This window comes from Notamacropus eugenii, chromosome 4, assembly GCF_028372415.1.
Source record: "Notamacropus eugenii isolate mMacEug1 chromosome 4, mMacEug1.pri_v2, whole genome shotgun sequence".
In the NCBI taxonomy this organism is placed as follows: Eukaryota; Metazoa; Chordata; class Mammalia; order Diprotodontia; family Macropodidae; genus Notamacropus; species Notamacropus eugenii.
Window position 1 is genome coordinate 71,447,875 of NC_092875.1, and position 24,875 is coordinate 71,472,749.

The 24,875-nt window shown below is 45.5% G+C and overlaps 2 protein-coding genes across 2 annotated transcripts; both read left to right on the top strand.

The window, feature by feature from the left end:
• The first annotated feature begins 3,576 nt into the window (after positions 1–3,576).
• Positions 3,577–8,250, top strand: EBI3 (Epstein-Barr virus induced 3). Its single transcript, XM_072601815.1, has 5 exons — positions 3,577–4,109; positions 5,888–6,014; positions 7,034–7,212; positions 7,420–7,577; positions 8,008–8,250. The coding sequence occupies exons 1-5, from the start codon at positions 4,004–4,006 to the stop codon at positions 8,155–8,157; spliced, it is 720 nt and encodes a 239-aa protein (XP_072457916.1). The 5' UTR covers positions 3,577–4,003; the 3' UTR covers positions 8,158–8,250.
• A 3,977-nt stretch (positions 8,251–12,227) lies between these two features.
• YJU2 (YJU2 splicing factor homolog) lies at positions 12,228–24,219 on the top strand. The gene is made up of 8 exons (XM_072601816.1): positions 12,228–12,387; positions 14,560–14,660; positions 15,003–15,147; positions 18,185–18,319; positions 19,278–19,459; positions 21,075–21,195; positions 22,212–22,371; positions 23,170–24,219. The coding sequence occupies exons 1-8, from the start codon at positions 12,364–12,366 to the stop codon at positions 23,277–23,279; spliced, it is 978 nt and encodes a 325-aa protein (XP_072457917.1). The 5' UTR covers positions 12,228–12,363; the 3' UTR covers positions 23,280–24,219.
• The last annotated feature ends 656 nt before the right edge of the window (positions 24,220–24,875 follow it).

Consider the following 24,875-nt stretch of genomic DNA (forward strand, 5'->3'; position numbering starts at 1 on the left):
ATCAAGGGAGAGGGAGAGGAGAGCTCCTCCCTAGCTCTTACCTTGGTCACATGCTATTTCTCTTAGTCCATTTCCCCATCTGTAAAATGAGAAGTTTGAAGAGCTCCCATTACAAACTGAAGAAACATTATGGGCATTCTCATGAAAAATGGGTAACAAGCAAGGTTCTCAACCATTACCAGTCTTATTTGACAAAATCTTTAAAATGACACCTGTTGATTCTCTGACAGTCCTGTGGTCTCATCCATGTGAGTATTCTCTCTCAGAAGGCAGATCACCATTCATTCATCCTTTCTCATCCTACACCACTCTTATCCATGTCCTCCCATGACACCCTCACCTGTAGGTAAGGCAGGAAAAATAAATTAAGGAAAAGAGTATTGACAATGAAGAGATTTTTAGAGGCTACTGATAGGGTAGATAGAGTGTTGGACTTGAGTTCAAATCCTACCCTTAGACACTTACTAGCTGTGGGACCCTGGATGAGTCATTTAATCTTTCTCTGCCTCATCTTCCTTATCTGTAAGATGAGGATAAAAGCTCCTACTTCACAGGATTGTTGTGAAAGTCAAAGTCACATGAAGAGAACTTTGCAAACTTTTAATTATTATGTAAATACTCATGCTGATATTATTATAGCACAAGCTTTTCCTCAGCTGGAAGGGCTTGAAGGCCCAGTGATGGATTGAAGATCTGGCTAGATAAGAAAGTCTTGTTGCCATGATGGTGAATTTGGGGGTAGGCAGCTCTCAAAGGCCAGCTAGTAACTCATGGTAATAATGATATTAGCTGATTATTATGATGGATAATTTTGCAGAGTATGACATCCATTTGGAGGGAAAACTGGTAGAGCTTGTCGTTCGGGCTGTAGCTCTCTAAGAGATAGTTCAAATGGACAGTGAATTAGGCTTGAAATTAAACAAGAAGAAAGGTTGAGTCTCCTGGGAAGTGACCAAGCACTTTTCAAGGCCCACCCAGCTTTTTAATCTCCGTTTTTCACCACCCTGGTGGATGACTGAGATGTGGAACATCACTGTGTGAGGAGTGTCACCTTTAGAGGCTGGAGGTGAGTGGGAGCAGGCAGCCACATAAAATGAGGAAGAAACTTGCAAAAAGGAAAGGAGTCAGTGATGTCATCTGAGAAATGCATGAAACTGAACTCATTTTCTTTTCCCCCAAACTTGCCCCTCTTCCTAATTTCCCTGTTACTATAAAGGGAACCACCAACTTCCCAGTTACCCAGTTCGACATCTCTGATCTTTCACCCCTGTTCTCAGATCCTGCCTTCCCTCTGGTGCTAGCCCTTATCACCTTACACCCAGACCACCTGCCATTTGATTTCCCTGTCTTAAGGCTCTCCCAATGCCAGTCTGCCAAAATTAGCTTCCTAAAGTATAGGCTCGAATGCGTCCAAAAGGGTAGCTAGGTGATACAGTGGATAGAGCACTGGACTGGGATCAGGAAGACCTGAGTTCAAATGTGACCTCAGACACTTATTAGCTTTGTGACCCTGGGCAAGTCACTTAACCTCTGTGCACCTCAGTTTCCTCAACTGTAAAACAGGAATATTAATAACGCCAACCTCCCAGGGCTACTGTGGGGATCCCATGAGATAGCATTTTCATAGCATTTGCTTAACACAGTGCCTGGCACGTAATTAGTGCTATAGAAAGGCTTGTTCCATTCCCTTCCTTCCCAAAGGGTTGTCATTGCCAGCAGAGGGAGTACCAATCAATACTGATGAAATCCCTGTTGTTCGGCCATTTTTCAGTTGTATCTGACTCTTGATGACCCCATGTGGGTTTTTCTAGGCAAAGATAGCAGTTTGCTATTTCCTTCTCCAGCTGATTTTACAGATGAGGAAACTGGGGCAAACAGGGTTAAAACTGACTTGCCCATGGTCACTCAGCTACTAAGTGGCTGAGGCCATTTTTGACCGCAGGAAAATGAGTCTTCCTGATTCCAGGCATGCCATTCTATCCCCTGCGTCACCTAGCGGCCCCCTGATGAAATACAGAATCGTTACTGAAGAAGAAATAAGGCAATTAAAGTATTTCTATTAGCAGATAACATATTGGTACATCTAGGAAACTCAAGGCAAAGCAATCAAGGCAGTAATTACCTAAGTAATTTATCTGTTGTAAGATACAAACACAAAAGTCATCTGCATTCTTTTTTTGTCTTGCAGTTAGGTGTTACAGTGGATAGAGAGGTCTTAGACCTGAGTTTGAATCCTGCTCTAATCATTTAATCTCTGTGTGGCTCTGGGCAATTCACTTCTCCCAAACTGTTTCCTCAGCTGTAAAATGGGAATGATAATAGCATGAACCTCAAGGCATTATGAGGATCAAATGCAATAATGTTGTGGTTATTATCACCCCTAACAGAAACCAGAAGTTGGTTGAAATAGCATGAATAGTATTGACAAAATATGTTAAGTGTTTGGGCCTTAACATGCCGGGACCAATGAGACCTTTGTAAAAAACAACTTAAAATTTTTTTGACTGGAATAAAAGAAGCACTAAATTGAGAGAAGGGATTTCTTCTCCATGTGGGTAGGTCTGGTCATGGTAAAAATGCCAGTGCTTCTCAAACTGTCATCATGCCAGTGTGGTAAAGATGGAAATATAAGTGATCCACTTTAGAGGAAGTTCCTTCCATCCTGTGTTCTAAGGCTCATGTCCTGCTTGGATAGTCTTCGGTTTATCATTTTTCCCTGTCCATCTGGGTCCCTTCAGCCATGCCCATCTTGCCCATGAGATTACCTGATTCAGATCCCTCTGAGGGGTTCCAGCTCCCCAGCCTCTGGGCCCAGCTGGCAATAGCCCTAAAAGCCCCAGGGGTTTTTCTTAGATCTTCCCAGTTAAGTGAGGGAAGTGATGTACTCACTGTGCAGATTTCTCTCTGGCTTTATCTGCACGTATATCTTAGTTTTATTCGATTCCACTAGGATTGAGTTGTATGACTATATTTAGATAGTGGAGGAGACTGAGTTGCGACTAAAGTCTCTTCCAACTCTCAGCTTCTATGATTCTTAGCCTTCTTCTGTACTCAGCCTCCAGCCTGGGTGCAGATGTTTCCCTGAGGAAGTAAAAAAAAAGGTCAGTCCACAACCTAACTCAGCTGCCCTTGGTCTCCCTGACTAGAACACTGGAGTTGATAGGCCTTCTGGCCCCTGACTCAGTGGGGAGAGGACTGGGTCACTCCAAATGGTTCTAGTTAACAAAATGAAGTCTGGAAGGTTAACACCTCAAGGTTATGTTTAGACAGTAGCTACCAGTTTTTCTTACAGCTAAAAATTATCTAAGTGACTTCCCTAAGATCACAGTTAGTAAGTAACAAAGTTGGAATTTTGAAACTTGGATCCTCCCTCTAAAAAAGTGTTTTTTGCAGGACATCACATTGCTTCTCCACATGACCCTAGGCAAGTCCCTTACCTTCCCTGAGTTTTGGTTTCCATATCTATAAAATGCAAATGAGGGACTATGTGATTTCCAAGATCTATGTTCTATGTTCAATGATTCATTCTCATTTTTCAACACTCCCTGGATTCCCCTGAAGGGAACCAGAATCTACTGTTTTTCAGAGTCTCCTGATGGAGCAAGAGATCAGAGGCCTCAGGTATTCCCTGCCTAGGCCCGTAGCCTCTCCAAACACCTAGGGTCCAGTACCAAGAGCATGAGGTACCACAGAGAAGCAGACTGACTGGCAAATGGATAATTTCTAATCCATGCCTCTCCTTTTGTCCTTGCTCTTAGCCCACAGTGAAACCTCTTCTGTGACGTGCCCTGAGGTCAGCCGATTGAGCTATTTCTGACACCCTTTGGAAAGCGAAAGGCAGGAGGGACAGGAAGGAGGGTTTCCCAGGGGGGTATGGTCAGGGGATTTTGGAGAAGTTGGAGTTTCTTAGGTATAGTCAGAAACAGCCCAAAGCAGCTGGTAAGTGGACAGGCAGAAGCTACTTTGCTGCTCTCTCTTGGTCTCCTATAGCAGCTCCAGGTCTATGGGATCTCCTGCCACCTGGCCCATCTCCGCCATGATCTGGAAGCTGGTCCTGGCTCTGAGCTGGGCCTCCTGTGGATACCAAAGAGTCTGGACAAAAGTGGAAGGTACATGCGGCAAGGGGCGGCGGGGAACAGGAAGGGATCTCAGAGGTGGTTTGTAAAAAGTGGCCTGCAGAAGAGAAGCCTGCTTTAATTGGTAGGGAATAGAATAGGGGAGCAGGGGGTAACCCTGGGACCCAGGGAACATGTTCCCACTTATCCTTGCCACCCAATCCTTATACCTTAAAGCATGGATGAGCAAAGACATGGAGTCAAGGAAAGCAAGGCTGTTTCTCTCACCTTTCCCCTTTTCCCTTCTCCCACCTTTCCCCTTTTCCCTTCTCCCACCTACCTCCCCTGCACATCCTCTTTGTACACAGCATGGAAGCTAGTGTCACAGGATTTTGGAGTACCTGGGAAGGAATTAGGTATGAGAAGACTGCAAAGGGGAAAGGAAGGGCTAGAAATGCCTAACAGAAGATTTCATATTTGATCCTGGAGGTGATAGAGAACCACTACAGTTTATTCAATAATGCAGTTATGTGGTCAGACCTACAATTTAGGAAGATCAGTTAGATGGTGGAATGGAAGATGGAATAGAGAGAGACCTGAGGTAAGGAGACCAAGCAACAGGCTATTGCAATAATCCAAGTGTGAGGATGCAGCAAGGAGGTGTCTGTGGCAGAGGAGAGAAGGGAGCAAGAGGAGAGATGTTATAAAGGTAGAAACAACAGGACTTAGCCAGTAATTGGACATGGAGGACAAAAGAAACTAAGGAGGCAAAGATGACCACTAAATTGTGATCAGGAATGACTGGTTGGATGGTGGTTTCTTCTCCGGTAACAGAGAAGCTAGGAAAAAGGGAGTGTTTGGGGAGAAAGAGAATGAATTCAGTTTTGAACATGTTGAGTTTAATATGTCCACAAGATATCCATTTTGAGATGGCCAGTATGCAGATGGAGATTCAAGACTGGAGGTCAGGACAGACATTAGGACTGAACAAACAGATATGAGAATCATCTGCCTGGAAATGACAAATGAATACATGGGAGTTAATGAGATAATGAAACAAAATAGTAAGAAGGAGAAGGAAAAAAAAAGGGGGCCAGGACAAAGCCATGGCAAGCTAGTTAGTGGGCTCCAGTTGGATGTAGATCCAACAAATGAGACTGAGGAGTGACCAGATAGGTAGGAGGAAAACCAGGAGAGATTAGTGTCATGAAAACTTAGAAAGAAGAGACTGTCCAGAAGAATAGGATGATTGGCAGTGTCTCTGCTCTCAAATGATTCACATTCTACTAGTCTAATAAAGATAATAAATGTATATGATAATATATAAATGTATGCTATTTTATATATTTACACAGACCTGGGCATCTGTGAATTTGTTCTAGAAATATTTTGATAACTATTTCCTTTATAATCCTACAATTTTATTTTGTGCCTTTGAAAACACTACTCTAAGAAGGGATTCGTAATCTTCACCAGACTCCAAAAGAAACATATGGACACAGACAAGGCTAAGAACTCCCACAGTAGAGAGATACATTAGATAAGTACCTGTGGTCATTCAAGGAGGAAGAAAATATTAATAACTAGGACGTCAGGAAAGTATGCTGATCTTTGAAAGATGCTAAGGATTCTAAAGAATAGATGTGAGGAAGGAGCACATTCCCTACAAGGGCCCCAGCCTGGTCCAAGGTATGGAGGCCAGAGACAGAATGCTAGATTTGATCTCCAGCAGGAGGTCCAGTTTGGCTGGAAGAGAGAGTAGAGATATAGCATGAAGAACTTTAATGGTTTCAGTCCCTATCTTCCTCCTCCCTTTCTCTCTCATCCTTCAGGCCTCCTGTCTGTGCAGTGCTGGGCTGTGCGGTATCCCGAGGCCATAGACTGTTCCTGGACCACTGACAGACGGGCAGAGACGCATCCTGAGCCAGACCTGCAAGCCTCCTTTATTGCCACCTATAGGTCAGAGGTTACAGAATTCTAAAGATTGAGAAGCTAGATGGGACGTCAGAGGGGTGTATCCCAATTCTCCCCACACACACAAATATCCCTTATAGAAAGTTATGTAGCCCTAGACTAGACACTTCTAAGTAGAGAAAGCTCCACGTGGGCAGTCCATTCCCTTGTGGGTTGTTTACCTCTGATCATTAGAAAGTTCTTCCTTATATTAAAATGAAATCTACCTGCCTGGACCTAATCCACCTCTGTCTCCCCAGTTGTTCCTGGTTCTGTCCTCTGGGGCCGAGGAAGGACAAGTCTACCTTCTCTTCCACATGACAGGCCTTCAGAATTACAAAAATCTCGGTCATGTTCCTCCCTCCCCCCAAGTTTTTCTCCTAGGCTAAACATCTCTAATTACTTCAGTGGCTCCTCACACTTGGTGCTCCCCAGGCTACTCCCCATCATGACTCCTCTCCTTTGGATGGACTGTCAATCACAGAAAGTAGAACTTTGCAGCTAGAAGAGTTCTTAGTTCACTTTTCAGAAGAGGAAGATGAGGCGACAGTAGGGAGAAGACAGCTAGGTGGCATGGTGGGTAGAGTACTGGGCTAGGAATCAGGAAGACGTGAGTACAGATCTGGTCTCAGACACTTTGTGGGTTTGCTTCAGCTGTAAAGTGGGGATAGTAAGAGCACCTACTTCACAGGGTTGTTGTGAGAATTAAACAAGATAGTATTAATAAAGCGTTCAGCACAGTGCCTGGCACAGCTAGCTTCGTCATTATTGTTTTTTGTGATGTGACACCAGTTAGCGGCAGAGGTAGGGCTTAAAAAGAGATCCTTTGACTCCCAGTCCAGGATTCTTTCTACTTTACTACCCGAGTCCATCTTAAAATATGGCACCTAGCTGGGGGAAAGGGAGGGCTATGGGGAATGATATGAACTTTGCGGTCTCTCCCTTCCAGGGCAGGCTGGGGGATGTCCCTGAATTTGACAAGGTGAGGGGGTTACTGAGATCAGAGTCATGTCTTTCTACATCAGGTTAGGGATGATCACCCAAGGGGAGACGCATCCCTGCCTCCAGCTGTCCCCTGAATCCCAGAGCTGTGTCATCCCTGACATCCAGATGTTCTCCATGATTCCCTACATCCTCAATGTCACAGTTATCACTCAGCAGGGAACCAGAAGTAGCTTGCTCCACTTCATTGCAGAGCATATAAGTGAGTCCAGTTCAAATAATGTATTAAGAAATGAGAGCTGAGTATGGGGGAGGGATGCCTAATAGAATGTCAGATATTCAGGGTCTAGCTGTGGGGCAAAAGTAGGAGCTTGGGGGGAGTCCTTCAAGAGGGGTGCTAGGTAGACATGAGAAATAATGATGTTCTAGGACCTTTTCACCCCATAACCAATGTATCTATGGCCGGCAGTTAAACCCGACCCACCAGAAGCTATGAGTGTGAGCCCTGTCCCTGGCAAGCAACTCCAAGTGCAGTGGGAGCCCCCCCATTCTTGGCCCTTCCCCAAGTATTTTCCACTCAAGTACCTGATCCGTTACCAGCGACGGGGGGCCACCAGATTCCGACAGGTAAGGCCTTGACTGGGACAAGAACAGGGGGGCGTTTGGAGCCCAGTATCTCAGAGGGGCAGTTAGGCTGGTCAGAGAATTGCCAGACAGCAAAGCTTCAGAACTCTGAATGCTACAGAAGTCTAGAATGTTAAAACATAACATGTCAGGGTGAAAAGGGTCCTTTTAGAGACAATCTAGCCCAATTCCCTCATCCTATCAGTGGGGGAATTAAAGTGCAGAGACAGGAAGAGATTGTACATCACTGTGGCAGGGACGATGGAGACCAGAATTCAACTGTCCTGATTCCTAATCCCAGGCTCTGTCACTGAGTCTTATAGCTTCCCTTCATCAACACCTCCATTTTAAAGAAACCTACCTACCTGTTTCCAATACTTTTCTGGAGATGAGGCCTCTTTCTGGGCACTGACCTCCCATATTTTGCTCTCAGGTGGGGCCAATTGAGGAAACATCCTTCATCCTGCAAGGCCTGCGCCCCAGGACCCAATACCTAGTGCAGGTTGCAGCCGGTGACTTTATGGACTATGGGGAACTAAGCACATGGAGCACTGTGGTGGCCAGCATCCCTGATAGCAAGTAGCATGATTTGGGGTATCCCCAAACTCTCAGCCTCTATCATGAGGCAATGCCTTGGATACTTGAATGTGATAAACCAGTCCCATGCCTACTTGCAGAGTCGTGTCATCTCTGGATCTAGGCCACCCACCAGTGGCTTCTGCCTTCCCTCCCAGGCCTTCTCTAGTGCTGTGTAAGCACTTTTTGGATCAGACCCACCCCCAGAATTGCCAGCTCCTGTCTCCTATTCAGATTCCACAGGCTGTACCTTTGCCTATTTCTGCCTGTTGGGCCTCACAGGACACCACCTGAAGGCTGGACCTCTAGCAAAAGCCTTGAAGAAAGAGTCTAATATCCTACATTCCTCAAAGGACCTCTCTCTAGCCACTGATACTCTGCATCAATTCATTCCTTAATGGTTCCCGACTCACAATACTCTCATCAGAATCAATGATTCTGAAACCCACTATCTGTACAAAAAACCCCCACAACCTGCTCCCTTACTCCCCTCCTCCTCAACTCCATCTCTCAAATGTTTGACTCCAGTTATATGCTCCTCTTCTACTATGCTCTCTGAAATTTCTCCTCCGTAGTCAACATATTTGCTGTCATCTTAGACCTTTTCATGTCTCATTCCCTCCATCTTCTGACTGTCATTGAGACCTGGTTCCCTCCTAGGATGACATGGCAATTCTAGTCACTCTTTCCAGTGTTGGTTTCACTTTCACACAAACTCGCTGACTCACTGGTTGCAGTCAGGGGTGGTGATGATGGTAGTGAGCATACTCTTGGCTCCCCATTTTCACTCTTTCTCTACCATAATCTTTCCAAAACTTCGCCTTTGAGATTCATTCAATCCAAATTTATCACCCAAACAAGATTCTAGAATCTATTATCTACAAACCCCCAGGATACATTTTCCTTCCTCAGTGAATACAATGACTGATTCATAGTCTTTCCACCTCAACTTCTGTCCTTACACCAGGGGAATTCAATGTAGTCCCCTTGATAATTCAGTATTCCTTATCCATCAGCCTACTCATTTGTCATGACCTCCTCCTTCATGACACTTCCACTACACAGAGATAGTCACATGTCCCTTTCCAGGTACATGAACTCTGAAATTCCTATAACTGATCATAAACTTTTATCATCTCTTTCCTTCTGCCTTATGACCTTAACCCTGATCTCCATTTTCACTGTGATTGCCACTTCCTACACCCCTCAGTTTTGTTCCCCCTACTCTCAGGACATCACTCTACACTGTCTAGACTCTGCTCCCTTCCCTATATTGACTCCTTGGTGAACCACTTCATCTCTACATTGTCAGCTTTTCTCTAGTCCCATGTCCCTTAGCCTACTCTAATCATGCCTTTGCTCGACTTCAGCTTTATATTAGTCCTATCATCAGCTGCCTCTGTTCCTGTTCGGGTGCTGGGGAAGAAGCCTCAAAATCGTGTTGACTATATCCACTACAAATCTGTCATGTGATTTTTAAAAGTTTATTTTAGTTTTCAATATTCACTTCCATAAAATTTTCTTCTTTTCCCCCCTCCCCAAGATGACAAGCAATCCGATATAGGCTCTACAGATACATTCATATTAAATATATTTTCACATTAGACATGTTGTATAGAAGAATTAAAAGAAATGGGAATGAAAAAAAAAACAACACAAAACCAAACAAAAAAAGGAAACAGTCTGCTTCACTCTGCTTTCAGACTCCTTAGTTTTTTTCTCTGGATATGGATGATATTTTCCACCATAAGTCCTTTGGAATTGTTTGAGGCCCTTGCATTATTGAGAAGGGCTAAGTCTATCAAAGTTAGTCATCAATGTATCACATAATCTTAAGTGGAACTCACTGCAGTTAGTCAATCCTTTTCCTAACTGGTACACTCTGCCACTCACCACAATGGCCATTCCAAACCTTTTTTATCCTTTCTCAAGCCTCCCATGACATCCTTTTCCTAACACTCTGTCAGCTAAGGACTTCATGGGCAAAGTTGAGGTCATTTGCTGAGATCTGCCTCTCCTCACCTCCTCATCTCACATCAGTCAAATGTCTTTCCCTCACTAATTCTTCCTTCACCCCTGTCTTATAAGAAGAGGTGGCCCTTTCCCCTGCCAAGACAAATCCTACATGCGTCCTTGATCGCATTCCATCTCATCTTCTCCAGCGGATTGTTTCTCTATCATTCTTACTCTCTAATGTTCAATCTCTGCTTCCTTGCTATCTACAGACATGCCCATCTCTCCCTCATCCTTAAAAAAAAAAGACACACAAAAAAACCCCTCTTATTTGATCCAACTACTCCATATAACTATGGTCCTATATCTCTCCTCCAATAGTTATTTTTCTATATCTCTTCTCCCTTTCTTGGCTAAACTTTGTGAGAAACCCCTTTACAACTGGTGCCTCCACTTGTTTTTCTCTTCCTTTCTTCTAAGCCTTCTATAGTCTGGCTTCTAACTTCATCATTCAACTATTTATTGAGCCTTAACTTCCATCTAGAATCTCCAGCTACCAGACATCATCCTACTGGCCGTACCACAGACATCTGAAAGTCGGTATGTCCAAAGAAGAGTTCATAACCTTTTTCCCCAAAACCCTCCACATATCCTAACTTTTCTATTACTGTATTTCTATTTTCTATTACTGTAGAGAACACCACTACTCTTCCAGTCATCTAGGTTCACAGAATAGGTGTTATCCTCAACTCCTCATCGCCCCAAATCCAATCACTTTCCAGGTCATGTAGTTTCCATCTTCATAACATCTCTTGTATATACTTCCTTTACTCCCCTAACACCGCTCGCACCCTGATCCAGGCCCTCATCACCTCACCGCTGGACTAGAATAGTCCACTACTTTGTTTCCCTGCTTTAAATTCACTCCCTCTATCCCCCCGCTACTCACTCCAGATCATCCATTCAGTCATTACATCAATCTTCCTAAGGGCCAGGTTTGACCATCAACCCACTCTGCTCAATAAACTTGTCTCCCGAATGTTGGCTCTAGAATCAAAGACACAACCTTCTGTTTGGTTTTCTGATCCCCTCAGCACCTGGCCGGCCTCTTCTCACCGTCTGGCACCATGCCTTTGCACCCAATGTCCCCCTTGCCCAGAATTCTCTCTCCTTGATTGACCTCCCGGCTTCCTTCAAGACTCGGCTTTTCTGCTTCTACAAGAGGACATTTCCCAGTCCCCCTCCCTGGAGACACCCTCCGTCTATGTTGTTTATATCCTGTAAATACACGTGTGTGTGTGTGTGTGTGTGTGTGTGGTCACCCAACTAGACTATGACCTCCCTGAATTCAGGGAGCTTGGTTCTGGATTCTTATTTCTCCTTCTGTTGTATCCCCAGTGCCTGGAATCAGGTAGGAAGCCTTAGTAAATGCTTGTTGGCTGACTGACTCCTGGCCCAGGTTACATCTTCATCCCTATGAGTATGGAAGCTATTGATTATCCGTGCTCTGCTGGGCCACATGTTCCTTGCAGGATGTGGGGAGGGAGAGGACACAGGGAGGGAGACAGAGAAGGATCCTAGCACAGACAGTGTCAGAGCTGGAAGGGACCTCAGGGATCCCAAATGTAACCCACCCATTTTACTGATGGGTAAACTGAGGCCAAGAGGGGGGAGCGACCTTGCCCAAGGTCAGTGACGCAGTGAGTTGGCGCCTCTCTCGAACCCAGATCTCCAGACTGATTTCCAGCCCCAGACTTTTTCCTCAGATTGTCCAGAGAGAGCTTTGGAAGACCAACCAGAAGAAAAGGTAAATAAATGGAGGAAGGCATACACGCATGCACATAAAGTAAGCAAGACAGCGCTAGTGACTGGCACTAGGCAGTGCAGAGGACCCCGAACTTCCCCTCTTCTCTTTCCTCCCCGGGGCCCCAAGTTTTAAAAGGTTCTCGACCGTGGCTCCAGGGAGGAATGTTCCCTGAGTCGGCGGAACCTTTGCAGCAGCGGGGCCCGAGGCGCCGTCGGACCCTTTAACGAGACGAACCACACGTAAAGAGCGTGTGGGGGAGGGAGGAAGAACGGAGGTGTACGTCACAGGAAAGGGGGCGGGCCATCGCGCCCTCGACCAATGAACGCGGTGGACCCGGTCAGTATTTCCCGGAAGTGGGCTGTACAGGTTGGGAGAGCTACAGTGCAGCGGCTAGTGCCGGGACCTGTTGGTGAATCCGTGACTGCGCATTGGGGCTCGTGAAGGGGTGCCAAGATGTCTGAAAGAAAAGTCTTAAATGTGAGTAACGCGCGGGCAGCGAGAGCCCCAAGGCCTCGGGTCCTCTCCGTAGACCAGGCTTCCCATGGCTTCTCTCCAGGGTGGGGCTCCCCAAGTTCCTGCCCTCCTGGTGACGAGGCCTGAGGCCCCACCCTCAAGGGGCGGGGCTTCCCCAGGCACCTCTCTGTATGGATGGGGCTTGGGGCGGGGCCCGGAGTTGTCGGGGCGGTCTTTGCTTCGGCCTTGGGGAAAGTGTGGACCCACTCAAAGGCCGACACCGACTGTCATCTCCCCGAGGGCCCGGGAATGTCAGCTCAGTCTATCCATTCGCTGTTAATTCATTCAGTAAACGTCAGGCGCCCCTGTTCCAGGCACCGCGCTCAGCGCTGCGAATACAAAAAGACCTTCCCTCCCCGGGCGGGGAGGGGGGAGGGGGCTGGAATGGAGAGGGGTTTGGGGAAAGCTTCTTGTAGGAGAGCGGAGCTTAAAGCCGAAGTGGAGGATCCCCTGAGATCTCGGGGAGGTGTATCTGCCCTCTTTCAAGAGCAGACCCAGATCCGAGATAGTCCCTGGGGCTCTAGCGTGGTGTCGGCGAGCCAGCAAGTACCCTGGGTCCCACTCAACAGGGAGACCTTACCGCCTGTCCCAGAGGTGGTGGGCGCTGGTAAGCCCACACTTTCCAGGGGAAGGTGCATTGGACTGGATGACATCCTTTAATTTTTGTCAAAGTGTTCAGGTGTTTTCTGGTCATACCTTCAATGTTCTAGGGTGGAAGGAGCCTTCGTATGTCCTGCCCCTGCCCCTCCCCCTTCCCCTTCTTAATGGCCTTCTTTGGGGCCAGAGGAGAGGTTGCCCTCCCCCGAGTTCCTTTTTCTTCTCTCTTTCAACCCCACTTCCTCCCTAGGAAGTTCCTGAGATGGTCATGGGCCACAGGTTTCTTAATGTTTTCTCATTTAGATTCTAGCTCTTCTCAGTTTTCCTCTCTCACCCTTGACTGGACTCCCCAGTGTTCTTCCTTTTCATTCTTCTCTTGTGTAAAATGAGAGATTGGAGTAGATGGGCTTTAAGGCTTCTTCCTGCTCTAAATCCTTTGATCGCATCTTCTTTTGGCTTTTCCCCCTTTAAAGTCTTCTCTATAGTCTCTTGCGGGCGCGCGCCTTTTCCCTTTCTTTCTCTTATCTTCTCTTATGTCTTATCCTCAAACAACACTGCCTTTCAGTCCTCATGATATATCTCCTCCTTAACTCGTCTTTATCTGTAATCCTCCCCACCCTGTAAATACCCCTTTGTGACATTTTCCTCCTATAATACCACATACATATATGTCTATGTGTGTGTGTACACACATATCCTCTGTAGGCTTTTTTCTTCTTTTTTATCTGTTATGTTCCTTGGCTTGAGAATGGGAGTCAAAGCTAGCCTTTTGTTTTTTCCAGTTTTTGAAAGGGAGATTTATTTAGCAAGTTTCACTTAGCACAGTACACCTAAAAGGAAATCACAATACAATGAAAGATTTAAATCAAGGCCTCAGGATTTAACACAAACATTAAGACCAAATCCTAAAGTGTCTGTATTGTGTCTCAAAATTGTCCCCATTAACTTAAAAAAAAAGCTTAAACACACATGCCTTATAGGATAACGAATGAAATAAGCTAGAATAAACATGCCAAATGTTTAATTCACTTTTGAATTGAAGACAGCTCCTATATTTGTTTTACAAAAAAGCATATCTCCCAACATGCATCTCAGTGTTCCATGTGATGTGATATAAGAGCAACATTGAACATAATTGAAACTGCTTTAACCTAAGTATACTTACAGTTTAAGTATACTCCTACAACATGAGTACCTTGAGAAAAGCTGAAATTGTTTGACAGTTATAGTCTTTATTCAGCTTGGTTTACATCCTAGATAAGTGTTTTCTGTGTTCAAAAATACTGAACCTGAAAGTTTTTAAACCAATCCTGATTTCACTTACAGTAAACATAAATCACAAGCTTGTATTACAAAACTGTTAGACTTCGTTTCTGTTTTGTTCTTTAAAAAAAAGTTGGTCAAGAGTCAGTGGTCAGGATTACATTCCCTACCCACCACTCATACTGGACATGCCAGACATCCCTCCCATTCTGTTCACTCCCATAGATAAAAGCTAGCCTTCTTTGTGATCATCACCTGACTTTATCTTCTCCACAGAAATACTATCCCCCAGATTTTGATCCATCGAAAATCCCTAAACTCAAGCTTCCCAAAGATCGGCAATATGTGGTGAGACTGATGGCCCCATTCAACATGAGGTGAGAATATATGTTGGAATCCTCTCCTGCCATATACAGAAAAGGGCTAATAGCTGAGCCTAAGGAATCCTATCAAGCCAACTCTGTCTTTGAGGGTCAGAATATTTTAATATAGGGGAATCACATACTACCTCTCAGAAATCCTCAAAAACAGAACTTCATTATCTGGGTCTGAGTTTGTTTTTTAAAACATTTTGCTAACTGTAAAGAAATGCTTTCTCCCAGCATGGGTCAGTTTGTGGGGAAGGAGATAGAGAAGACAGTTTTATTTCCTATCAGGTAGAGGTACTTCGTAACTGACTTGAGGAGTCATTCCCTACTCCCACTTTTTTCTCCTTCCAGGTGTAAGACATGTGGCGAGTATATTTATAAAGGCAAGAAATTTAATGCCCGAAAGGAGACAGTGCAGAATGAGCTATATCTGGGACTCCCAATTTTTCGTTTCTATATCAAGTGTACCCGATGTCTAGCTGAAATCACCTTCAAAGTAAGTTACTAAGTCTTTTAAATATATGTGTGTGTGTGTATACATATGTACCTATGCATGTATTTTTTTTTAGAAATTTAACATTAAACAATACAGACAACTAAACTTCTTTAACTACTATTTAGAGTAAATTGAATAGTTTCAGTGCATAAAATAGCATATCACTTTTTTCAGTCATTCCTTCTATGGCTCTGTCAGGGTTTTTTATCATTCTCATTCACTTTTCCTCTTTTATAGGAGTAGTTAATATATCTCTCTAATTCTTCTGGTTCTGCTCTAGTTTCATTCTGTTTCTAAGAAGATATTAGAACTTTGTAAAAAGCAATATTTGTTTGTTAAATTGTATCCCCAGGTCTTTGAAAGTTTGAAAGAACGAATGCTAACTGCCAAATTTATTTATGAACTGTGCCACATACACTTTTTTTCCCAAGTAAAAAGGATAATGTATAACTTCCTCAAGTCACTAGATTTTAGATTCTGCACTTCACCAAACACAGTTCAGTAGATTTGCTGAAGACAGAAAGTTAAACCTGAGGGGAGACTGTTTGTGTGTGTGGGGAGGAGTTGTTTGAAACACTCAATCCTGTTCTGCCCTTAAAGCAACTAATAAGAATACTCTAATAATACTCTAATCCTGATATTTTTGTCAGGTGAGAACACCTCTCTCGATTCAGTCAGTCAAGGGCATTGAACTAAATATGAACAACCTAGTCAATCAGGATGCAGGAGGAATGGAATGCTTTTAGCCAGTGATCAAATAAAGGAATACTTTACAGGAAGTGTGTTGGGACTGACTGAAGAAACTTGGCTATATCTGTAGATTTTGTACAAAAGAGCAAGCCACTTTAGCACCCAATTTTTAGTGTTTATTCTGCTCTAGCCTAATTTCCTAGAGGAAATCTTTTTGAAGAATGGTGGGGTGGAGGGAGGAGAGCCTCTGTTTCCTCTCCTCCCCACTAGATGATGGCCATCAAAAGGATGGAAGATTTGGACTTGCGTAAGCTCCCTAAGATTCCAGATCCCTGGAACAGCTGATGTCAGTGTCTACATTGGGAACGGAGGATAAAATAGACACTGACATGCTCAGGTTGATCATGTAACCTCCCCTGCCCCCTGTAAGCCCATTGAGCTCCAGTGGTTCCTTATTACCTTCAGGATCAAATGTAAACTCTTCTGTCTGGCATTTAAGACTCCATCCTGGCCCCTTCCCATGCTTCCACTCTTTTACTTTACTCCCCTCCATACCTTCTACAGTCCAGTTATTTGGTCTCCTTAAAGATGACCTCTCATCTCCATCTCCTTGCCTTTGCACTAGCTGTTTCCCCTGTCTGGAATGCTCTGTCCCTCACCTCCTACTCTTGGTTTCTTTGACTTCCTTCAAGACTCTCATCTTCTGCAGAAGGCCTTGTTTAGCCCTCCATCACTCCCATCCCCACCCCCAACTACTAGTGCCTTCCCTTCTGAAACTACCTTCTAGCTACTCTGTCTGTATTTTGTAAATACTTATTCTCATGTTGTCTTCCACGTTAAAATATATGCAACTTGAAGGTAGATGCTATTGTTCTGACTTTCTTTGTATCGATTGTACTTTATCCCTTAGTGTGAAGTAAGTACTTAGTGGCTTTCACATAGTAGGCCCTTATTAAATGCTCATTGGTTGATTGACTGAGTAAATGTTTACTGACTTTCCATATTTCTTTATATTCCTCATTTGCACGTATTTCTTGAATTCTAGCATTCTGTTATGACACAGTTCATTTATTCAAGTCTAGTCAAGTTAACAAGCTTCTATTAAGTGCTTACTGTGTACCAAGTACTATGATTAGCTCTGGGGATAAAAATCCAAGCAAAAAGAAAAATGGTCCCTGCCTTCAAGGAGAGGCAAGACAGCACCCTAAAGGGAGCTGAAAAGAGAGGGTGCTAGTAGGGAAAAGGTATGTGGAGGTGTCATGGAGGCAAAGTCCAGAGTCAGGGTGAAGCCATGAGGCAAATCAAGGACAGCGTTCCTTTCCTTAGAATGGAGGTTTTACCCTGCTGTTGGACATTTAGGTTGCTTCTAGTTTTTAAAAATAGTGTAACATGCTGCTATAAAAATCTTTGAACCTGTTTTGTTTTTGGTAACATTTTCAAGGTATATTCCCAAGATCCTGAGTCTTAACCAAACATTATAGGCCCCCTACAAGCTACTTCAACCAGTCTCCTGGACCTTCTGGAAGTTTCCAAGCTGGTAAAGGCAGGACTAACCCTGAGAAAAAGGATGAAAGTAGCTGAGTACAGTCCTTTGACCCTCAGGTATCTCAGGAGGGCTGGGACAGACAGACACTTTGTGTACATACCTGCCCTGCTCTGTGAATGGTTTAGAACCTCCTTACAAAGGCTTTCACTTGCCTTCTGACTGCCTAGCCTGTGTTTTTTCTCATAGAATGAGCTGATCAACTGATACTTTTTGAGCACCTGCTGTTTGCAGGTCCCAGGGCCACAAGCTGTGGGAAATACAGTGGGCTATGAGACAATTCTTGCTATCGTGGAATTTATTGTTACTGATAATAGCTCATACTCATGGTATTTTAAGGTTTATAAAGTGCTTTCTTTGCAAGAAGTCTGTGAGCTCAGTGTATGCAAGTATTATTCCCATTTTACAGATGAGAAAACTGAAGCTGAGAGGGCTTGTAACTTAACAATTTCCCAGCAAAGAAATATAACAGCCCTTTGGCTCAATGTCTAGTGTTTTTTTCTACTGTCTCATAAGATGAGAAATGAGGAAGCTGTGCAATCAGATCCAGTTAGGCATGTCCTGAGATAACCGTTTGCATCATTATTTTCTCCTCTAACTCATTCTGAAATGGATTTGTTCCTGGCCATCAGCCTCACTGGGTCAGGTTCCAGACCACCACCTCAATTGCTGCTCAGGTTGACCAATTGAATTTTGTTATGGCTTTTTCTCTTTCATTTGACAGCTACACTTTAGCAGTTTCTAAGCCAGACCACTTTTAGCGCATGGCCTGGTTTCATATAAAACTGATTTCTTTACCCCCAGACAGATCCTGAGAACACAGATTATACCATGGAGCATGGAGCCACCAGGAACTTCCAGGCTGAGAAACTATTGGAAGAGGAAGAGAAAAGGGTACAGAAGGAAAGAGAAGATGAAGAATTAAATAATCCTATGAAGGTAGTATACATTTCCTTCTGTCTTAAGGTTTATAGAACACTTTCCTCACACTGGCCCTGAGAAATAAATAGTGTAGATATTATTAATCCAGTTTTACAGATGAGGAAACTGACACTCAGGGAGAAGTGATTTGCCAGAAGTCATATATGTAGCTAATAAATGTTAGTACCAAGACTTGAAACTCTGCCTCCACACCCAGGCCTCTTTTTCCCTTGCTCTCTGAACTGGCCATTCCCCAGGGTTCTGTACTGAAGGTGGCAATTTCCTGTGCAGTCCCTAACACTTGGCAGCTGACCTCCACTGCTGAGTATGTTGTGCCAAAGCCAAATGCAGGAGACTGGCCTGCCTGCAACTGAGGCCCCGATAGTGTATTCTAAGGTCTGTTCCACCTCTAACATTCTAGATTCTGTGACCCAGTGTCCCTTGCTGCTTTCATGGTATAATCCTGGGAAATACTGAGAGGTGAGGTTAGATAGAGAATAACGATAATGATGCATCTGGCATTTGTAAAACTCTGAATTATACACAATGCTTTCAACACATTTTCTCATTACATTTTTTCATTAAACAAACCTTGAAATGAGTATTTTGTGAATTTTCTAAATGAGGAAACTGAAGCCCAGAGGTGTTTAATGACTTACCCAAGGTGACATAGCTGTCAGGTGTCAAAGGAAGGATTGGAACCCCTGTCCTGACTCTTAAGTCTAGGCTTAGGGTGGAGACATGATACCAAGGGCTCTGACTCCTGGGCACTTGACAAGACAAGACGTAGTCACATAGAACATAACTGTACAATATGGCATTTCATCCTCACTACAACACTGTGAGGCTGGTGATGCAAGTATCATCATCCCAACTTTCCAGATGAGAAAACTGAGGCTCCCACGTTTGGGTGCTGTACCAAAAGCTTAGCTGGCCCTGTGTTCATTGCTGTGTCCATCCTCCCCCTCCTCCCCAGGTGCTGGAGAATCGAACCAAGGACTCTAAGCTGGAGATGGAGGTCCTGGAGAACCTGCAGGAGCTGAAGGAACTCAATCAGCGCCAGGCTAATGTGGACTTTGAGGCCATGTTACAGCAGCACCGAGTGTCCGAGGAGGAGAAGCGCCAGCAAGAGCAGGAGGAAGACCAGAGGGAAATGGAGTAAGCTTAACGAGAAAAAAGGGAGGAGGATTGATTTCACTTGGGAGAGGGGAGCACGGCATATTTTGGGGAAGACATTGACAATCTATGAGGGGCCAGAGGAAGGGGATGTGGACACAATAGATGCCTTATCATTGGAGGTCCTAAATCAGAGGCTTGATGTCCTTTTGTGAGGAATGTTGTAAGAAAGATGTTTATTCACATTTCTGTAATATTTTAAGGTTTACAAAGTGTACAGCCAAGATGTGGGTAGTGTAAGTGTTATTATGCCCATTTTAGAGATGAGGAAGCTGGAGCTATGACTGTTTAAGTGCCTTGCCCATGGTTGCACAGCTGGTAGGTGTAAAGGGACTTAAACACAGATGTCCTTTTTTCCAGGTCCACTGCTCTTCTCCAACCAGGATTCCTGCTCAGGTTGCTCAGATAACTGCTAGGGTCTTTGCCAGCTTTGAGATTCTAGTTTTCCGTGAGACATTGAATAGGCTAGGAGTAGCTTCCTGACCACATGAGGGGTCTAGGATAGAGGTGACTCTGGGAGCCCTAGAGGCTCTTATCCCTTCCAAGTAGAGAGTGGTTAGCAGGGGGAGAGGCAGAGCTGTCCCTGAGGTTAGAATCAGGGTGAGGAGAGGAACCATCCTACCCCAGGCAGCCAGCCAGGAGCACGTGGCTCCCACATTGGGTAAGCTGTAAATGACCCTGAAGATCAGCCCATACATCATGAGCAGGGCTTGTCTCCTCTTTGTTTGCTTCTTGCCACCAAGTAGCTAAAAAAGTTGCTTTTTGTTGTCTTTAGTATTTGTATCCTGAGCTTTAACATTCCTGACATTTTATGGGGCCACACCACTTTTTTGTATTCATTTGCTTGCCCTTTCTTTCATTTTCTGTATGTGTTTTTAAAAATCTGATTCTTGATGCATGCACAATCCATCTCATTAGACAGTTTCCCCTTTTCTTCCTCGTTGGAATAGCTTGTGTTCATTCTTGAGGGAATGAACTGAGAGCCTCTCAGTCATCTTGAGTGACCTTTGTCTGTAGGATCCTTATGCCCTAGGATTCTACCTCTTTTTTATCTAAACTCTTTGAAATTGGGCTGTCTCAGTCTGTGGTGACCCTAGGCCTCAGTTTCCCCATCTCTTTGCCCTATGAGTGTTGAGAGAAATAGATGTCAAATGGGTGTTTCCTCTTTCACCCTCTTTCTCTCTCCCCACACCCCGTACCTCTTAGTATTCTGACAAGGTCATAAAATGAAAATGACTGGGGAACCTCGCTCAAATTCCAACCTCCAGGGCAGACCCCATGGCATACTCTACCCTGCATCCTTTCTTCAGTAGGGTTGGCACAGAAAGAGCCAAGGAGAGTAAGGGGTGTTAGGAAACCCTACCTCAGGATGTGCCAGGGTGTCATGGTGATGTATTGGTTGGGAAGCAGCTCTGGAGGGAGCTCTGGACCCATTCCTTTCCAGAGGAAATTGAAGGGTAATAGCTTTGAGGTCATTGAGGGAGAGAAGATGCACTGCCCATGGGATGATGATTAGCTGGAGGCTACCTATGAAGTCACAGCTGTGACTCCTTCGAAGAAGCCACCTGGCCCTAATGGACAATTGTCTATCCCCCAGGGCCATGATGGAGCAGGCCAGGAGACGGCGACTAATTGAAGACTCTGACTCTGATGAAGAGCCTGCCCGTGCACCTTCCCAGCTGCCCATACGGGCCAACCCCACAGCCATCTTAGAAGAGGTAAGCACAAGAACACCTCCCTGCCCCTCCACTGGGTAACTGTGGTGGTGGGTTGCAGTTTAGGAAAGGGGGAATGACAGTATTGCCACTGGGCTACCCAGACCTTTTATGACACAGGACCAGTAAGTAATTTAAGCTGTGAGGTTGGTCACCAGCCAGAGGATCAAAAGACCCTTGTGTTTTGATCAGTCAGTAAACATTTATTAAGCACCTACTGTGTTCCAGACACAGTTGTTGGGGATACAAAGACAAGGAAGAACAGATAGGCCAGTATGACAGGGCCCTACAGGGCATGGAGGGAAGGAGCGTGTCAGAAGACAGAGCCAGTAGGAGAGGGCCAGAACCACAAACACCAGGCAGGAGTTTGTACCTGATCCTGGAAGTAATTAGGAGCCCTGGCACTCACTGCGCAGGGCTAGGGTAGGAGAGAGGCAAAGTGCTCTTGCCTGTCTCCTCCCTACCCCCCCACCCCCCATGCTCTCCAGACAATGAGCCTTTCAACTGACATTTTATTTTAAAGTCCCTCCTAGCCCTGATGTCCTCTGCTTCTAAATAGTGATAGTAGCTGCTCGTGGAGGTGCCTGCTGTTCTCTCCAGCTCTCCCACCTGCATCACTTCTGTCCTGGGGCTTTGAGGAACGTGCTTCCTGGGTGCCCAGCCTTGTGAAGGTTTCCCAGCAAGTGCTCTGGGAGAATTTGCCCCCTTCCATCCCTCTGGGTATGGAGTCATTGAAAACTAACCAGAAGGGACTGTCATCTCCATAGGCAGGAAGCTCCCTGTAGGCAGGAAGCTTTGCTCAGAAAGAATGGCCTTGTTTTAAGTGACCCCACCAAAGGTTTGGGATAATCAAGTCTAGCTTCATAGAGCACTTAAAAGTTTGCAAAGGCCCCTGTGCGTGTTACCTCAATCAAGAAAGAGCTGAGCACAAGTGAATCCCGAATGAAAGGGCAGCTTTTGAATTCCTAGGAATGATTTCTGAGAACAAATCGTCTCATTGCCCTCCTCTTCCCCCGCAGGTCCCTCAGCTAAAGAAGCAGAAGTTGGAGAGCTGGGAACGGAGTGTGGGTGCCCTGGGCAGGAAGTCAAAGCTGGCGGGCCTGGTGGTGACAAAGAAGGCACCTGCCCAGAGGACCAGCAGCAGCAATGGGCACATGGGCTTGCCCTCCCCAAGCACAGGTAATGGGCTCCTGCCTCCCAAGAGTCCCTCAGCCACTAGAGACAAGGGCATCATTGGGAGGCGGAGCCAGAGGATCATCTGAGGTCAGCCAGCTCTGCTGCTTCCTAGCTGTGTGACCTTTACTTTACTTATCAGAGCCTCAGTTTTCTCATCTGTGCACTGAAGGATCTGGGCTAAATCAGGGATTCTTAACTTTTTGTGTGTCCTGGATCCCTTTGGAATATGTCCAGTGAAGCCTGTGGGCCCACCCCCCTTCTCAAGATAATAATGTTTTTAAATAATTGAAGAAAATGCTAAATTTCATGTAGAGGTTAGGGAAAATAAATAATTGTTTTTTAGGTACAAGTTCATGGATTCCCTGAAAATCTGTGAATCCCAGGGTAACACCCACCCCCACCCTCCAGGTCTAGATGGTCTCTAAAGTTCTCTGAATTGTATATGATTTTCAAATTCTTGGTCTGTGCCCTTTTTGCTGAAGAATTATCTTTCCGGCAGCCACTAGGGGGCAAAGGGCGCCCACGCAGGTGCCAAGAATAGCTTTGTTTCTGATCCTTGCTTCCCTTTGTACCCAAGATGACTGTGATATGGATTGATGATAGAAGCTAACTCTGGAGGGAGGGGGCAGGGGTGGCCTTCGGGTGGGGGCTGGGCCAACACAGGGCAGGAAGGGAAGGGGGGAGGAAGGAGACATTTAATTTTTCCTAATGTCCTGCTCTGCTGAACCATGACATTGTGGAGCCCTGGGGGCCCAGTGTTGGGGAGGGCTCAACAAAGCTGACCCCAGCCTGTCTTTGTAGGCATACCACAGAGTCTGAAGGATGCCGATGCATTGCCCCGGATACCCGGAGCCTCATCCCTGAGCCAGCTGGGGGCGTACTCAGACAGTGAAGATAGCAACAGCAGCTGAAGCATCAGCCCCTCCCCTTGGAGGGAGGCCCCAGACCCTTAAGGCCCCTCCCCAGTGGGGCCTGACCATGGAGCCAGGCTGGAGTGGGTTTATTTCTTTGTTCAGTGAGCTGAGCAGTGTGAAGAGGAGGGTTGAGGTGGGAGCAACACTGCCATGGCCTCTGTCTAGTGAGTTCACTGTGCTCTCCCCACATCTTAGCTGCCCAGGGACTGATTGCTCTTCTCCTTTCCTCTCCAGGCCCATAGGCCTTGGAAGGATTCCATGTTGTGGCACTATCCCTCTGTACAGAAGGACAACTGAAGATCTGCCAGCCATTCCTAGCCTTGTTTCCCCACCCCACCCCCACCCCATAAGAGCAAGAATGACCCTACAGAGGATATTGGGACTGAACCCTGCTTCCTTTGGACCCCTGCCCCTCATGCTTATCAAGCCCAGGCAGCCTGAGCAGATTCACTGGGGAGGCATGGAGTTACCTCTTGCCATCCTTGGAACTTGAGGACCTTTTTCTCCCTGACAGGACCAGAATTCATTTATTTCTGTTGCTGGTATGTCATTGATCACATGCCACAGAGAATGGCACTTTTCATCAGTGCCTAGTGCTAAGCCACCATGTGTGCTAGGTTTGCCTTCCCCTAGCCCCACACCAAAGTGAGCTGAAGGCACTTGAACCTTTGGTAATTGAATTATGGGATATATGATGCCCTATCACAATAGGCATCTTTTTCCCTTTACCTTCTGCCCAAGTCTGAGCACCAGTTGGGGCAGATTCCAAGACCAACAGTACTGTAAGTGGCCAAATCAGGCCAACCCAAAGGTCACATCCCTGTTCTCCCCTCTCCCCCCATCCCCCCCCAGTCCTACCAGCCCCACCTGATTTGTATCTAGAAGTCATATGTTAAGCCAAATAAAGAAAACCAAAAAGACTTGTGATTATACTGACGCTGAGCTGTAAATCTTTTGATTGTCTCTGAGGGTGGGAGGCAACATCGGATGGGTAGATGACTTCCTGTTTGGGGTTGTTATACAGGGGATTGCTGTTCTGGTGGGCACTGGAGCAGATGCACAGAGGTCCCAGTTATCTCAGAGCGTCTGTGGTTCTATCATAGACCTTCAGTCCTTATCCTCTGGCCTAGGAGGAAGACCTGGATTCTGGTGCCATTTCTGCTACTGATAGACCATTGACCTTGAGTAAATCTGTTTTTCCTTAACTAGAAAATGAAAAGATTTTATTGGATGATCTCCAACGTCTCTTCCAGCCTTTAAAGACTCTGATAATATGAAGGAGTAAGGTGTTCATCCAGTGAGTTTACCAAGAGCCCTGAAACCTGCCCTTAGGCCCCTGCAGTAGCAGTGTGAGAGAGTGGCCTCCCAGCCCCATTAACTCAGCTGGTAGCTCTGCAGTCCCACACTCAGTCAACCATCCTATAGGGTGAATAAACTGGTGAATGGTGGTCAGTCTCCCCTCTTCTCAGTGGGGTCCTTTTTCTTTCACAGCAGGACTCAGCAGAGTAGTCTAGCTTCATCCATCAGAGGGCTACAGTCTGTGCCCTCCATGTGGGCTTTGCGTGCAAGGGGACATTGCTGACAGCTGGGATG

Excerpts from the sequence above, each read along its gene's own strand:
- EBI3 (XM_072601815.1), top strand. The coding sequence starts at position 4,004 with ATGGGATCTCCTGCCACCTGGCCCATCTCCGCCATGATCTGGAAGCTG. Across the intron at positions 4,110-5,887 it reads AGTCTGGACAAAAGTGGAAG|GCCTCCTGTCTGTGCAGTGC; the intron begins GTACATGCGGCA and ends CTCATCCTTCAG. Across the intron at positions 6,015-7,033 it reads TCCTTTATTGCCACCTATAG|GTTAGGGATGATCACCCAAG; the intron begins GTCAGAGGTTAC and ends TTTCTACATCAG.
- YJU2 (XM_072601816.1), top strand. The coding sequence starts at position 12,364 with ATGTCTGAAAGAAAAGTCTTAAAT. Across the intron at positions 12,388-14,559 it reads CTGAAAGAAAAGTCTTAAAT|AAATACTATCCCCCAGATTT; the intron begins GTGAGTAACGCG and ends TCTTCTCCACAG. Across the intron at positions 21,196-22,211 it reads CCACAGCCATCTTAGAAGAG|GTCCCTCAGCTAAAGAAGCA; the intron begins GTAAGCACAAGA and ends CTTCCCCCGCAG.